At 37.8% G+C, this 15232-nt stretch overlaps 1 protein-coding gene across 1 annotated transcript in view; it reads right to left on the reverse strand.

The window, feature by feature from the left end:
• The window catches only part of COMMD10 (COMM domain containing 10), a 107714-nt gene that overhangs the window by 91562 nt on the left and 920 nt on the right, over window positions 1–15232 (reverse strand). The window contains exons 3-4 of the mRNA XM_027709424.1: window positions 12970–13080; window positions 10022–10177 (exon numbers count right to left, since the gene is read on the reverse strand). Coding sequence (XP_027565225.1) covers window positions 10022–10177; window positions 12970–13080 — 267 coding nt within the window. The remainder of the gene's footprint in view (window positions 1–10021; window positions 10178–12969; window positions 13081–15232) is intronic.

The following is a 15232-nucleotide window of genomic DNA, read 5'->3' on the forward strand; positions in this document are numbered from 1 at the left end:
ACTGATAATAAATCCTAAAATCCCTTCTGAAAATTCAAATCTTGGCACAAAACAGAATGCTTCTAGTCATAAAATGGTTTGGGTTGGAAGGGACCTTAAAGATCATCCAGTTTCAACCCCCCCGCCATGGGCATTGATACCTTTCACTAGACCAGGTAACTCAGAGCCACAATCTGGCCTGGCCTTGAACATTTCCAGGCCCACCTTCTCTGGGCAAACTGTTTCAGTGCCTCACCACCCTCACAATAAAGAATTTCTACATAATATCTAATCTAAACCTATTCTTTCTTGGTTTAAAGCCACTACTCTTTGTTCTATCACTACATGTTCTCGTAAAAAGTTCTCCAGCTCTCTTGTAAGCAGACCCCTTGCGGGGTGGACCCCTCCTGGTACTGGTGGTGCTGAAGGACTTGATTAACATGGACACCCCTGTTCTTGACTGTCAGTAGCTTCCTATGGCACAGAATGCTGGTTTAGATTTGCATAGCTAAGAACTGACATGCAGGCCTCCTCACTTTAGGTCCATACTCAAAGACTCACTCCAGGGTAATTTAAGTGCATCTATAGTTACTTTCCTTCCCGAACAGTCTGATTAATTTAAGGACACGCTGAAGCAGTGTCATTGACTTAAATTTTGTGAGGTTTTTAAAAACTGCATAAAGGAAACAGAATGCCAATAACTTCTTACTGACTCATTTTTTACAGGTACCACAGAAAACAGTCTTTCATTAGGTAGAAGCCTAACAAACTATTTCAGATAAAGTAGGACAGTTACAGCAATACAGAAATTAGTTTCAGGCTCCACTGGTATATAGAGCCACCCACTTGATTTTCAAATAATTTAATCCTTATTTTGAGAGGCCATTTATTTCAAAATGTTATCACATTATATGCACATGAGATTACGCTTTTCATAGCCTGAAAAAAACCTGACACGCTTGTCAATAAAGCTTTTTCTATCTATTTCTACCAAATACGGTGTATTTATAAGAGCATGGATCGGCTTACACACAGTCACTACTCATGGAAGTAAATTCAGCTTCACGACTACATCAGTGCTGGAGTGCTCCCTAATTAAAAGGCCACTTTAATTCACGGTCTAAAGTCAATATTGACAATTTAAGATTGCTAAGTCTAAACTACTATTTTAGTGTGAAGACTGAGTAACTAACACAGTGGGAGACTGCATAACAGAGGGACGAAAACCCAGCCTTCAGTCCATTCTTGAAGAAGTAGATTTATGATTGCTGGAGAAATAAGGAACTACACTTTAATAGCTCCAGTGTGAGCCAAAACTATCAGATACTTTAAAAATGAAGCCTGACGAACTCAAAAAGGGCACTACATGATGTACCTGCTTGCAGTAATGGGGAAACTTAACAACTCAGTGTCTTAACATGTACTTAAGCAAGATACCTTTGGTGTCCCCAAAGACAATTACAGAGAGAAATTAAATCCAATTCTAACAAATGAAATCAGAATTTTGTCTTTTTATCTGGAATATTAACTCAATTAATTTCAGTTATTTTTCCCTCTAATTTGAGAGGGATAGTTCAACTTTAAATATTTACTGTAATAACTGAAAGAGCTGTTTATGTAATTAAAGACATCCATACTATCCTCACTGAAACTGTTATGAACAGTGAAGTAGGAGATAAGGGCATAAGACAGCTTCAGGAAATCTTTTGTCTCATATTACTAATAGAGTACTTTATAACACACTGACACAAAACATTTAAGAATGTTTTCCAACCAACAAAATATTTTGAGGAAATGAATAATCCATAACATAAGAAATTTTCTAGTGCAGCTCTTTCACTTGCAATACATTTATTTCAGTTTTCTAACAAATAACATAGAGGAAAATTAGTATGGACACCCTTTTACTCAGTTTAATTCTTGAAAGAGTAACTGCCGTAGTTCCTCCACTGAAGGCAAAGTATTCCTCAATTCACTGTAGAAAAAGAAGATCAGAATACTCACATTTGAAGTTTGGGGATCTTCTCCATCTTTCAATAATTAATTAGACAAAATGTACTAAGCTGAACTTAAATACATGAATACATGAATACTTTTCATTTAAAGAAAGTATTGCAATATGTATATTTGCTTTTAAAATATTAACTGTCAGTTTTGTATGAATGGGAAAGGACCAAATGTGTATTATACGTTAAAAAAAAATTAGCCGACAATGCACTACTCTAACTTCATCCCTGTGTTATCACACCAGCATAAAACTAGAGGAAACTATTAACTCTGCTTTCTAAAATTTACAGCCAAAGATGCCAATGCTGCTTTTCATCAGCACACTCAGCACTCCAGAATCAAAAATCAAAATTAGATATGAAAATATCAATTTTGCCTGCTGTGATAATGAAAATAATTTAGGAATAATTTAAGATGGATGACAAAACATTCCTGGATTTAAACTCCTTCAAAAACTTTCCCCAATTACTTAAAAAAACAACATTTCCACAGAGGACACACCAGCAGGATGAAGCCAAAAGTGTACTCAACATAGAAAATAATTATTAAAACAGAATAAAAAGGGGCAAATTTTTAAGAGACAGCAATGATTGACAGGCACAATTTGCCAATCATCACAGCTAGGGTCTTCATCACAGAAATAATCTGTAATCAGAAGGAGAGTATTTCCTTTAAAATAAGCCCCAGATCAAACACCATGGGAAACTCGAGCACTGAGGACATGGGAGATGACTGCATAAAGACACTGATTCCTATTCTTTATTGTTGCTACCGAATTCAGCTGAACTAAGGCAGTATGAATATCTTTGAAGGAAGTTCTGGATGTTGTACCTTCTTTCCAGTAGGTCTCACTGTAACAACTGATCCATGGGTGAGGAGGTCTCTAGTAAAACAGCTGGATTTTCATATTGGTTGCATAAAATCTCTGACTACAGTCCTTTACCATTTTCTTATTAGCAATGGAAAAACCTGATGGTATACAGCAGTTAAAAATCTGCCCCTCTACTGCACAAACATATTCAACTTCAATACAATTCAGTATCCCCATTTCACAAATGGATTACCAAAACATTTTGTAGTTTCACTGAAAAGTACTTTTCAATGGCACGTTTAAAATCCTCATAAGACTCATATTTTATCTGTAGATATGAATCACTAATTGAAGAACCAGCATCTTCAGCTGATAATACTAGGCAAATCTTCAAATTAAACACAAGACTTGGAGCAGGCACCACAAAAATGGTATGTAACTATCAATAAAACCTTACACACAACCACTCATTCATAGAACAAATTCAGGATAATAGACTGGGTTTTTTAACTACAAGTCTGTAGTTAAAGACAGTCAGAACACATGCACAGCCAAGTTTCAGCTACAGTAACTCCTACTACATTTTAAGGCTGGACTTTGAAACTTTAATGATAGTCATAAGAAAATAAGAATCCCTGGATGGACCTTATCACTGGATGGATCTTATCACTGGATGGATCTTATCTATCTGAACAAACTATTGGAATGCAATGTCAAATCAGATTCTGGACTAATCTTGCAGATACTGCAAGACCATCAGCAAACAGGCAAACAAAACAAAGAAGAAACTGGGAACTACATTTTTCACCAGTGAACAAGAACAACTAGAAATAGAGCAGGTTGTAACATAAAGGCAAGGAAAGGGTTGGATTGGGTTAGGCAGACAGACAATGAATTTACAGAATCCTATAAAAATACTGATCAAATAGAACACAATTCTGGAGGGGGGGGCAATAAAATCTGAAAGTTTAAAAAAAAAAAAAAAGGAACTATTTATGTAGCTTTGCATCTTAGCCTCAAAAGAAGCACTGTTAAGATCAAAGGACTGAAGGTAGGTTGGGCCAAAGACTTAATTGAGTGATTAAACCAAGTAAGTGGGATAGAGGCACTGAATGTGAAGAAATCTTCACTAATGTGAAGAAACACATTATGTTTGCTGTGAAATCCTTGGATTTCTCAGCACAACTTTTCCTAGTGATATCACTAATTTTAGGAGGCAGGAAAAAAAAATTAAAATTAAGAGCCGTAAGTGTTTTAACTTTGTAAACTGGAATTTTCAGCTTATACTCAGTGCTAGAAAAGGCAACAGGAGCAAGCCAAAGAGCAAGTACCACAGTTACCTCTCAGAGAAGATATTAAGAGCATATTAAAAATAAAAAGAGAGTGAGATTTTAAGCTACAAGGAAAACATGCGCTACTTATGTACCTAAATCCACCTTAATTGGTGAATATGTATGGCCAACCAGACGCTTCGTCCAAGATCGCCTCTCTCCTGGAGGGGTAATTTCCTCTGAATTCCCATTTTTGTCTTCAAGGATAAAATCCTTTTCCCTTGAGCAAACCTTACTTAGCACTTATGCCAAGAAAAGTGATATTTTCAGACATCTTTGCTCAATATTCAAAGCAAAACCCTCATCTCTTAATCTTTGAGTTTCAAAAAAGAAAAAGACAGACACCAAAAAGTATCAGTGTACTTCAAAAAGGAGGAAACAAAAGAAATAATATGACATGAAATTGGTAGAGCAAGACTAGTGCTACACAGCAACTTCAAAAGAATTTTCCCTCAGTGAAGTTACTGCAAGTTTTCATCTTAAACAGATTTTTACTGATAAGCAGCTAGTTTGAAAGCAAATAGAAAGAGACTGTATAAGAAACATTACAAACAGCCTTCAAGTTTCCCAAACCCCAGTATTTCAGGATTCCCTTTGTGCAAAGGTAAATGTGGTGGTGTACTCTGTCTCTGGGAAATGTGTTGGCACAGAGCTGCAGTAAAAATGCACACTATGACCACTTTTATCAAATCATAGCAGAAGAATATATGGCAAGGTGGGAAGGTTAGACAGATATCAATTAGAGATGAGGCAGACATTTTCATTAAACATAAAAAAGACCCCAGAAATTACCTGTCATTTCAAGCCTTGAAATCACAACCAGACCCCTGTTCCAAAAGCTCCTTTACATATTGAGGAAAAATTATGCTTTGTAGTACACAGAAAGTTACACAAGATAAGCATGGTACTCTTCTGCAACTTTAAAAGACGCTATTTTGCATGTAGGAACAGAACAAAAGTTTCAGACATTTTGAAACATTCTCAAAAACTTAATTCAGCCTTTTTCAGAAGACCGAAAAGGGTAAGGAGAGGAAGAAACTCATTAAAAAATCCTCAAGAAGTAGTACCTAAAAACTGTAAACAATTAAAATTCCTACTAACAAAGCTGAGTGAAAGAACAAGACTCAACTGTGCTGTAGCAGGCTACTAAAATAAATCTCAGTGGGTACAAAGCTGTCTCTTCAGTACATATTTCATCATTTGCATTGTCTTTGCCTCTGTCTGTGATGGCATCATATAATGTAAGTGGGTTCACAATTCATTGTGACAATGCCCATAGGTACAACACTATTTACGACCTCTGCTTGTCACTGTAAGAATGACTAGTTGATCAGATACTACAAGGAAACTAAGATTCTTTCTGTTTGAGCTGTATTCCCCCTATTTCGCATTCTTCTGATATCTGAAAGCATTTTCTGCCACAACATGCACGCACACAGAGTACATCAGTTCTCTTTGTCATAACCACCACACTATGCAAGTGTTTCAGACTATTTCTGTAGATTTGCCAGCCTTTAGCAAAGGGAATTTAGCATATTAACATTACATATACACCCATTAGCAAGAAGGCCAGTTTCTGAGAAAACCACTTTCAGAGTTTTCCCATATGGCTTCAAACAGGCACTCAAGATACAGAATTGACAGCTCTGTCAAGAATTTTAGGTACATAATTTCACTAGTTGCATTCCCACGCATCATTATATTAAGAAATACTGTCTGAAAGCTATAAAAAACTTCTCCTGCTTGGCAACATAAGACTCTTATCTTTTTCATGACACATATTTTAAGGATACCCTGAATAGTTTCCCAAAGCAAGAAAGGTATGAGGCATTTAGTTCGATCTGCCTTTAAAACAGAGATTTGCACAGAATACCAAAAAAACATACAGAGAATATAATATAGGGGAGGGGGAAGTGGAGAAAAACAATAGAATTGATGAAAAATTGCCGTAAGAATTCAGAGTGAACCCTACTAAAAGTCTATCTCTTCTATGCAGAGAGGAGAAAATACATTGTAATCTGATAAATGTGTCCTCATTTCTAAACTGATATATTACCAATCAAAGATTTAAAAAGTCAATCAGATTGATATTGGACTATTATCACTCGCCTGTCATTATAGAGGCCAAATTAAGAATGTGTTCAGAGGAAAAAAATAATACAAATACCATCATTCTGATTGACTAGGACTGCATTATACAGGAGAAATAATATCATAAAGGGACTGCCATATGAATAAGGATTCAATGAACCAATTAACACAATAGCAGAATATACATAATTAATAACCTCGTGCAGCTGAAGACTGCTCAGTGAAGAAAAATGAAAAGATGAAGTGAGAAAACTAATAGTATTAAACTGTTGAATTTTTGGTTAACTCTACGGTTTTTATTCATTCCTCGAGTAAGTAACATCCCTATCTATTAAGCAGTGTGCACAAAAAAGACCTACATTCAAAAAAGAACAGTTTTTCTCAAACAATTAGTGTCCAGTATGCCACAGAAAATTTCACCTAATCAGTACTCTAGGAAATACTTGTTCTGTTGCTCCAACAAACTGAATTTGACTTGCCAGCCTAATGAAGGGATCAACCAGCACATTACCACCTACACCTCTTACACAGAACTGACATACCTGGAACTCAGAATACTGTTTTTTAACAACCTTTACTTTATAGGCAAGAAAAGAATCCGGTTTAAGAGAAATAACATATCCATATAGGCAAATTATCTGTAAGAAATTACTTCTCATAATAACTAGTGGTCTTGAGTCCAAACCTGAGCACAGGTTCCAATGTTTGCTCAGTGTGTAAACCATACCCCTGATAAAAAAAAAAATAAAACTGTCTGCCATTTTTTATTATCTTAAAACAGAAATGAAAGATTACTGCCTGGTCCTTCTTGTCTACACTACAGAAAATAGGCTTTTCAATACTTTCAAAATGGACAACTTGTAAGTAAGAGGTGTCAGAAGAGACTCAGGATTATTTTGCCACATGGATTTTAGTAAAACACATGATAAAATTGCAAGATCTTTCTTAGGTACTTCATAAACTCTGTCTTGTACACAGTTTCCCTGCATACCCTCACATGTTGGAACAGAACTATGAAGATCTCAGTAACACTAATCATGACCTTTATTCTACACTTGGACCCACATGAGCAATCCCATGGACACATCCATTAAAGCTGCTTAAAAGAAAATTCATAGTTGCTAAGTGTACAGAGAAGCACACGGTAAGAGAAAGTACCAAAGAATCACATAAACTGAGTTCTAAATTCATATGTAGTTCTTCACACCACCTGAACAGGGCAGTAAAAGTCCCTACCAAATACGCCAGTGATAACCAGAAAGCCTGTATGTACTTTTAAAAGAATATGAAAGTGAAAAAAACCCCAACAACCAGTATTCATAGACTCGTAGAATGGTTTGAATTAGAAGGGACCTTTGAAATGCATCTAGTCCAACTTCCCTGTCATGGGCTGGAACATCTTTTAGTAGATCACATTGATCAATGCCCCATCCAACCTGACTTTGAACACTTCCAATGATGGGGCATCCACAACCTCTCTGAGCAGCCTGCTCCATTGTCTCACCCCCATCACCCCCTTCCTTATATCCAGTCTAAATCCATCCTCCTTCAGTTTAAAAGTGCTGCCCCTTGTCCTGTCACTACATGCCCCAGTAAAAAGTCTCTCTCCATCTCTCCTGTAAGCCCCCTTTTGATTCTTGTAGCCCCTTTAGAGTACTGAATGGCTACAATAATATCTCGCTGGAGCCTTGTCATCTCCAGGCTGAACAATCCCAACTCCCTCAGTCTGTCTTCACAGTAGAGGTGTTCCTGCCCTTGTATGACTTTAATGGCCCTCCTGTGGACCTGCTCCAAGAGGTCCATCTCTGTCTTCTGCTGGGGGCCCCACAGCTGGATTTAACACTCCAGGTGAGAGAAGCAGAGAGGCAGAATCACCTCCCTCAACCTGCTGGCCATGTTTCTTTTTATACAGCCCAGGACACAGTTGAATTTCTGGGCTGCAAGTCCACATAGTTGGCACGCATCAGAATTTTCATCCACCAGCACCTCCAAGCTGTTTTTCTGCAGGGCTGCTCTCAATACATTCACTTCCCCAGTCTGTGTTGATACCACGGGATGCTCTGACCTGGGAGCAGGACCTTGCACTTTGCATTAAGAACCTCATGAAGTTCACATGGGCCCTCCCCTCAAGCCTCTCAAGGTTCCTTTGGATGACACCCCTTCCCTCTACCTTACCAACTGCACCACTTAACTTGATGTGATCCACAATACTGTGGACAGTGACACAGTCTCATCATGTCATGACCTTAAGTCATGTTGGTCCCTCTCTCTGAGGGAGACCTTTATTATAAAGTCACCACAAAAAGTATTAATATTCCAGTAACTCTATTTCGTAACCTATTCACATTATTTTCTTCCAAAATATAGCAGAAGTATGTCAGAGACAGATAACGTGAAGGATTAGAAGGAGGGAACTTCCATGGAATGAGAGTGAGAAATCTCACACTATGTTGTTTGAAATAAAAAACACACTCTTGTTTAGTATTTCTCACAATGACAAAAGAGATATACATTAAAATCAAAAGATAATGGATATACTGGTTTTAAAAAACATCAACACATATCAGTTTTGCCTCAACTGGTAGAAAATCAGAAATCAGGCAAGTATACAGACTGAAACCTCCAGGTTCAGTAAGTAGGGTATTTCAAAAGTGAGAAACAATCATCTTTGAGGGTGCAAGACAGCTTCTAAGTCATAATGTGAGGCATAAGTTTCCATCAAAGAGGTTAACTGGAGGATTCTACCCCTATGCTTTCATCCAAGGTGCTGAAGACAGGGCATCCAACAAACAGATTTTCTGATCCAGTTCCATAACTCCCGTATTCCTGGAATCCGAATTACATACCAAACTACAAGGTACATTTGACCAAAAAAAGCCTCATTATGAATCCAATATCAACCATACACAGAGTATGAATAAATTAGTCTTAAAAAACCCATGCAAACAAGCAAAAGAAATTCAAACATCCCTACCACGCATCAATCTTTGAGATTCCTAAGGAAAGCAAATGTCATTCCTACCTTCAAGGGTAAGAAGTAGGACCCCAGGAACTAAAGGTCAGTCAGTCTCACCTCAGTCTCTGGCAAGATGATTGAACAACTATTCCTTTTCTATGTTACTAACAAAATCATAAAGTAACAAAATTAATCTTATCCCAACAAGATATATAGCAATGATAAAAATAAAGAAAGAAAAAGCGAGTCAATGTTCCACAATTCTTTCCAAATATTTGATCTTGGCTGCCACTTACGTGTTCTACACACAATTCCTTATGCATTTGAAGGCTTATTATGAATCAACAAAAGGATGTTATTATACCTTCTCATAGATGTAGACATCTATGCTAAAGATACAATGAGACTTCATAGCATGTAGCAAGTTTTAACTGGTAATAGGCATACAGGAAGTAAGATTATCATGCAACCATAGAAAAGTATCTCAAAATTGTAAGAAGTATCTCACAAAATTCACCATCCAACAAGCTCACAAAATTAAAGATGGCTGGTGCTCAGATGCAAGTAATGAGAACCAACAGGCTGATGAGCTAAACCACCACAAGTGTTCATGACTGCATTTTACCCTTCCCCTATTGAAGGCCTGTTCACAAACACCTCCAAAGGGTGAGTTGGTTGCACTACTTTGCCTTGTTAATAAGTATGCTGGCTTCTCACAAACTTCGCATCTTAGTTTAAACTCCTTGCTTAAAACCAAACCAATACAATTTTATTGTCTCTCAGCAAAAAAAAAACAAAACAAAACAAAAAAACCCCACCAAAACAAACAAACAACAGAAACATTACCTTCTGAGGGGTCAAAACCCTCTGCCTGAACTTTTCAATCGTATCTTGACCTGCTGCCGCCCATGTAGTAGCAAATGCTTCAGCTTTGTCTTGATCCAGGTGAATGCTCTGTAGCTGCTGTTGCAATGACGCAGGCTTCAAATTATGATAGACTGCCTGTTAAGAGGAAAAATAACTGTTGAGCGCTGGTCTATAAGTCACTCCAGATATGTTCTACCATGGATGGCCACTATGTTCACACAAGATTTTTACCAGTAACTCTGTTGGGGGACTACAAGCATCCTGTTGTTCTTCTTAACCCTCTAACTGGGAAGACAGAAAAGCATAACTATCTCAAAATGCAACATTACAAATAACTCTTCCCAAGATAGACAAACTATGAAAAAACACACATACAAGTGAAATCTGAGTAATTGTACAGATTTCCACTGTACGTAATGCCAAAGCAGTGATCACTGAAAAAACACTGGGCTTTGAAGCCAATTGTGACCATGAAAAAAGGATAACTTTTCCAAATTCAAGTAATCCTGAACTACTAAGTAGTATTCCGAAAAGACAAGGAGAGTTCACCAAAATTGAAGGAGTTAGATATTAACTCCTGTGGCAGTTTGAGAGCCACACTAGAAATCCAAAATTCAATTTCCAGGCTTCCCCCCACCCCTTCCCACAATTTATCCCAACACGGAAGAGAAAACTTTCAGGTCAGAGGCTTCTATAGGGGAAGGGGGAAGCATATATACATTTATTTACACAAATAAATACTATACAAGCTAAAAGCAACTATATATATATATATTACACTTCTATCGGTCCCTTTGAAGCTCCTCCCTCAATTAGACCGGGAAAAGCCTTTTCAGGCTGATAGGTAACACAGTCTCTCTGGTGGGAGTGTTCAGGGAACCTGAAACACTCCCCCACCGACCTCCAGTTGTTTGCTGCAGTCCTTTCTTCTTCATGAAGTCCAAGATAGCTCAGAGTCCTTTCTCTTTGGTTCTGTACCATCTCTGTTGCATGGTTCTCTCTTTTGCTTTCATACCTCGGTTCACTGCTGCTGTAGTGTAGTCAGTTTATCAAGTGTCCTCCAAGTCAGTTTTCAGCTGCCCCCGGTCAAACCTAGGCACGGCAACTCCGGAGCCTCTCTCTCTCTGGCCCGTCTCCAATTTTGCCTGGGATTCTTCTCCCTGGCACCGAGCTGCTTCGTTATCAGCCCATCCACTTCGCTGTGCTTCAATGCTGAGCCTTGCATCCACTCCCACTTAACAGTGAGAAAAAGCCCCCTAGCCTTGGCCACAGGCAGCTCAGTCCAGTTACACACTGTCCCAAGCACCCCGCAGCTACGGCGGGGGGAGAAGAGGGCCTGGCCTCCTCCCTCTTACCTCAGGTGTTGTGAGTCACGTCCCTCACAAACACTCACTCCAAATGCTGCCTCTAACCCTGCTGTGGGCCGCAGGGCCTCTCCTCCCCCCTCGGAGGGGAAAGAAGGAGGAGGCCCTGCCACCCCTTCAGCCTTCTACACCTACACGCCGCAGCAGACACCAACAGAATTTGCCAACAGCTTCTGGTGCTGTGTATATATGATTTTTCAGCAGAAGCAAACAAGATGAAAGGCCTTCCAGGGAGCACTGCTCTGGCACTCAACCACCTCCAAGCCTCCAACTCTCAGGGGGGCCAATCTTAACCCATTACACCTCCCTATTAGCATCATTTTTTTGTGTTTCGCACAGTGCGTATTATGCTGGTCTCCCCTTTCAAAACAGGACTCTCTCACCACCAAGTCAGGGAAAGCAGAGAAACAACACATGTGGCAAAGACCATACAGAAGTCCTTTTATCTCTAATGTGTCCATAGACCAAAGGGCTGCTAAAAAAGTTATGCCCTGACAGAACAAGCAGCTCTAAGAAGCACAGCATCAGCAAGAACACACACGTGTTTGCATACATGTAGTCAATCTGGGATTCCTTTTTTTTTTAAATGCAAAAGAAGCAAGTCTAGAGGAGAATAACTGCTTTTTCTGTTCATCTTCCATGATTATAATGTAAATTAAGCGGTCTGATGAAATAATGACCAGGCAATAAACAGGCAAGTATGATGTTTGGCTGAGATGAAAATTCAAAATTTTAGTCTGGAGGTGATCTCAGGTTTCATTTTCACTTTTTTGGTTGGTAGGAGCCATGGGGAGGACTGTCTGCTTTCCTTCTAAAGCAGTGGAATGTGTCAACTAAGTGTACTGATCATAAACTGATGTGTAAGAAAGGACCAGATTCAAATCCCACAACAGACCATCACTATGTGTTCCTCGGCACAGACTATAGTTTCTATAATTACAGGAAATGGATGGAAAACATCATGGGTGTGACAATTTTTAAGACAGTTAACATATTTACCACGTAATACAATGGCTTCCCAACCTTAGTAGAGGCAGACTGCAGAATTAGAAAACCTTCTCTGTTTACAAGGTATTTAGCTCTACATCATGCAGTCATCCACTCCTCCAAATGCTAGAGCTGCATGAGGTGTGCCTGTTCACCTCAGTACAGGTTGCTTCTAGGCATCAAAGTTTTCCATAACTGAATGTTAAGGCAACTTAAACAGTGATCCATAATGTTACGTAGTATTTTCCTTACAAGAAAATGGCTGACTTATTTACAATGAATAAGAGGGAAGACTACATCTCATAATTACCATCACTTCTCTTGGAGTCATGCAGACCCCCCTTCTACCAATAACATCTACATTAGGTGGAAAATCACTCCACAAAGGCAATTAGTCCCATCCAAATCAAGAAGGCATGAAAACAAAAGCAGTAAAATCATGAACCCAACACATATATAATACACTACAGATTTATGTTTCCACTAATTAATTTTTAACTTGACTTTTATATTTTTGAAATCTAATGTGGGATAGAAAAATTTATTTATCAATGCATAAGGATGAAAACAAAATACCTGTTCTAAAATGAAGGATATAGTTTCAAGAACCAGATGAAGATCCTGCTTTTCCAATGAAAAAGCTATTTTAAGTTTTTCTTCCTCCTCTTCACTGAAGGTACTTTCAGCCTGAAGCACAAAAATGTTTAGTCACAATATTTCATTTAAGGACCAAGAACTTACTTGTTAAAATAAAAACATAGTAGCTGTCCAGTTGTTTCTAAATGGAAACAGCAAAGCAAAGTTCTTTTCCAACAGAAATATACAAGCGATTCCTCTCACTGAAAATCAAAATTAAAACCCAACAGTACCACAGGATTACTTGAAATGCAGCAGAAGAAAATGCTTTCTCTTTGCACCTGACAGACACTAAAGAAATATTTTTCTTTCAATTATCAGATCTAACCACCTTTTATAAATAAAAATAAGACAAGTACTAAGTCCATTACCTAAGTCAGACCCCAGAGAAAACAGAAGGCAAAACTGTAGTGAAGTTAGTTGTGTATGTTTCTTCCACTCCAGATATCTTTCTACAAACCATCCATGCTGTTATAAAGGAAATAAAGGCCTAATGCATATTTATTTTTAAAGTCAGATTTGAGTCTATAAACTACTCTATTACTGGAGACTATTGAGAATGTACTGTACTTTTAAAATACAGAAGTTGTACTTATTATACTGGAGAAAATTAAACAGTAATTTAAATGTAGATATTGCCTTCTTTTAAAATGTAATTACTAACAAATCTATAATACAGACAACAAAACACCATATTTAGATCGCTTAGTAATGCAAAACTGCAAAGAAAACAAGAAAAACAATTCAGCTGTCAGAATAAAAAACTGAGGCAATTACACAAAAATTTCAATGATTGCAAAACGTGCAAACATAACAAGAGTATCAAAATGGAAACATTATTTGAATCATTAGCTGTTGGAAGGAAACACAGAGTGTCTGCTTTGTTAAGGAAAGTGAGTTCATTTAAAGTTTCCAGCAATTTAACCGGCTCTAAATACTTCAATACTTAAAAAAGGTCAGCTGAACTACTCAGGAGATTGAGTTGGTTAAATTACAAAGACCATGTCCCTCATGTAAATGTTGATTAAAACTGTGAAGAGCTACTAAAATGCTATGGAGTAGTAAAAAAGAACAAACAAACCAAACAAAAAAAGGAAGTTAGTGACAGTTTGCAGTTACCGTTGAGTTAGTATCCATGCAAAACAACCGATAAAACTCTGCAATAACACCAACATCCAAGCTAGTAATTTTGATAGGAAAAAAAATCAGCAATTGAACCAAATGAATCCTTATAGCCTCAGAATTATAACCTTTAATACATTCACATTTTTTTCCATGTTGCTCCTAACCTGCAATATTTTAACATTTAGTTTGTAGCATGTGTACAGAAAACAAAATCTGTATTTCTTTTTCTACTTTTTCTGGACACAAAACAAGGGAATAAACAAAATCTAACACTGAAAGACAACAAAACTGACAAAATCTATTTCTGGTGTAAGTTTTAACTTACAGTTTCCCCTGCAATATTTAGTGCAAAGTTTAGACCTAGTCTCCATTTGACATTTTGGCACTGTACAATGAAACTTACTACTGATTTATTATTTTTTTATTTATTCTGCAATTACAAATATCTTCTGTAAAGGTGACAAAAATATTCACTAAAAGCTCTGGGCTTTATTTTTAACCTCAGTTTCACAGGTGGCTTTGGTTGATGGATATAGAGAAATGCAGAAAAATAAACAAAAATATGCAGTTAGTGTTTCCCTCATGATGTACAATGTGGTATATGTAAAATTTTCCTTAGAAAGGATGTTCTTTGATGATTGATCTTTGTATACTTTCAAGCCTAAACATCAAGAAAGGAGATTTAATCCACAAAACAGAGAGCAGCTAACAAGCTCTAAGTGATGTCCAGGTGTTAGAAAAACAAATTACTTGTGGAAGAATTGCGTTTTTAAGGTTTAGGGTTCAGGTGCTTCAATGATCTCAGACCTAGGGGGAGGTTAACAAAGCTGGGGGAAGGATGTATCACTGATAGTGGATACAAAGAATGTAGAATTTAGGGACCACAAGGACATCTCGCAGAACTCCAAAGATAAGGAAGAAACTAACAAAGCCAACTCAGCAACTGTGCTGAATCCACTCGACTGGGTAAAAGGTAATTCTGGCAACGGGAGAGCGCGACCACCGACTCACAGCCACAGACCCAAGCAACTCACCGACCCAAAAGCGAGAGACTGAGCATGTGGACTAATTAGCATGA

Source organism: Neopelma chrysocephalum, unplaced genomic scaffold (assembly GCF_003984885.1).
Source record: "Neopelma chrysocephalum unplaced genomic scaffold, ASM398488v2 Primary Assembly neopelma1_96778, whole genome shotgun sequence".
In the NCBI taxonomy this organism is placed as follows: Eukaryota; Metazoa; Chordata; class Aves; order Passeriformes; family Pipridae; genus Neopelma; species Neopelma chrysocephalum.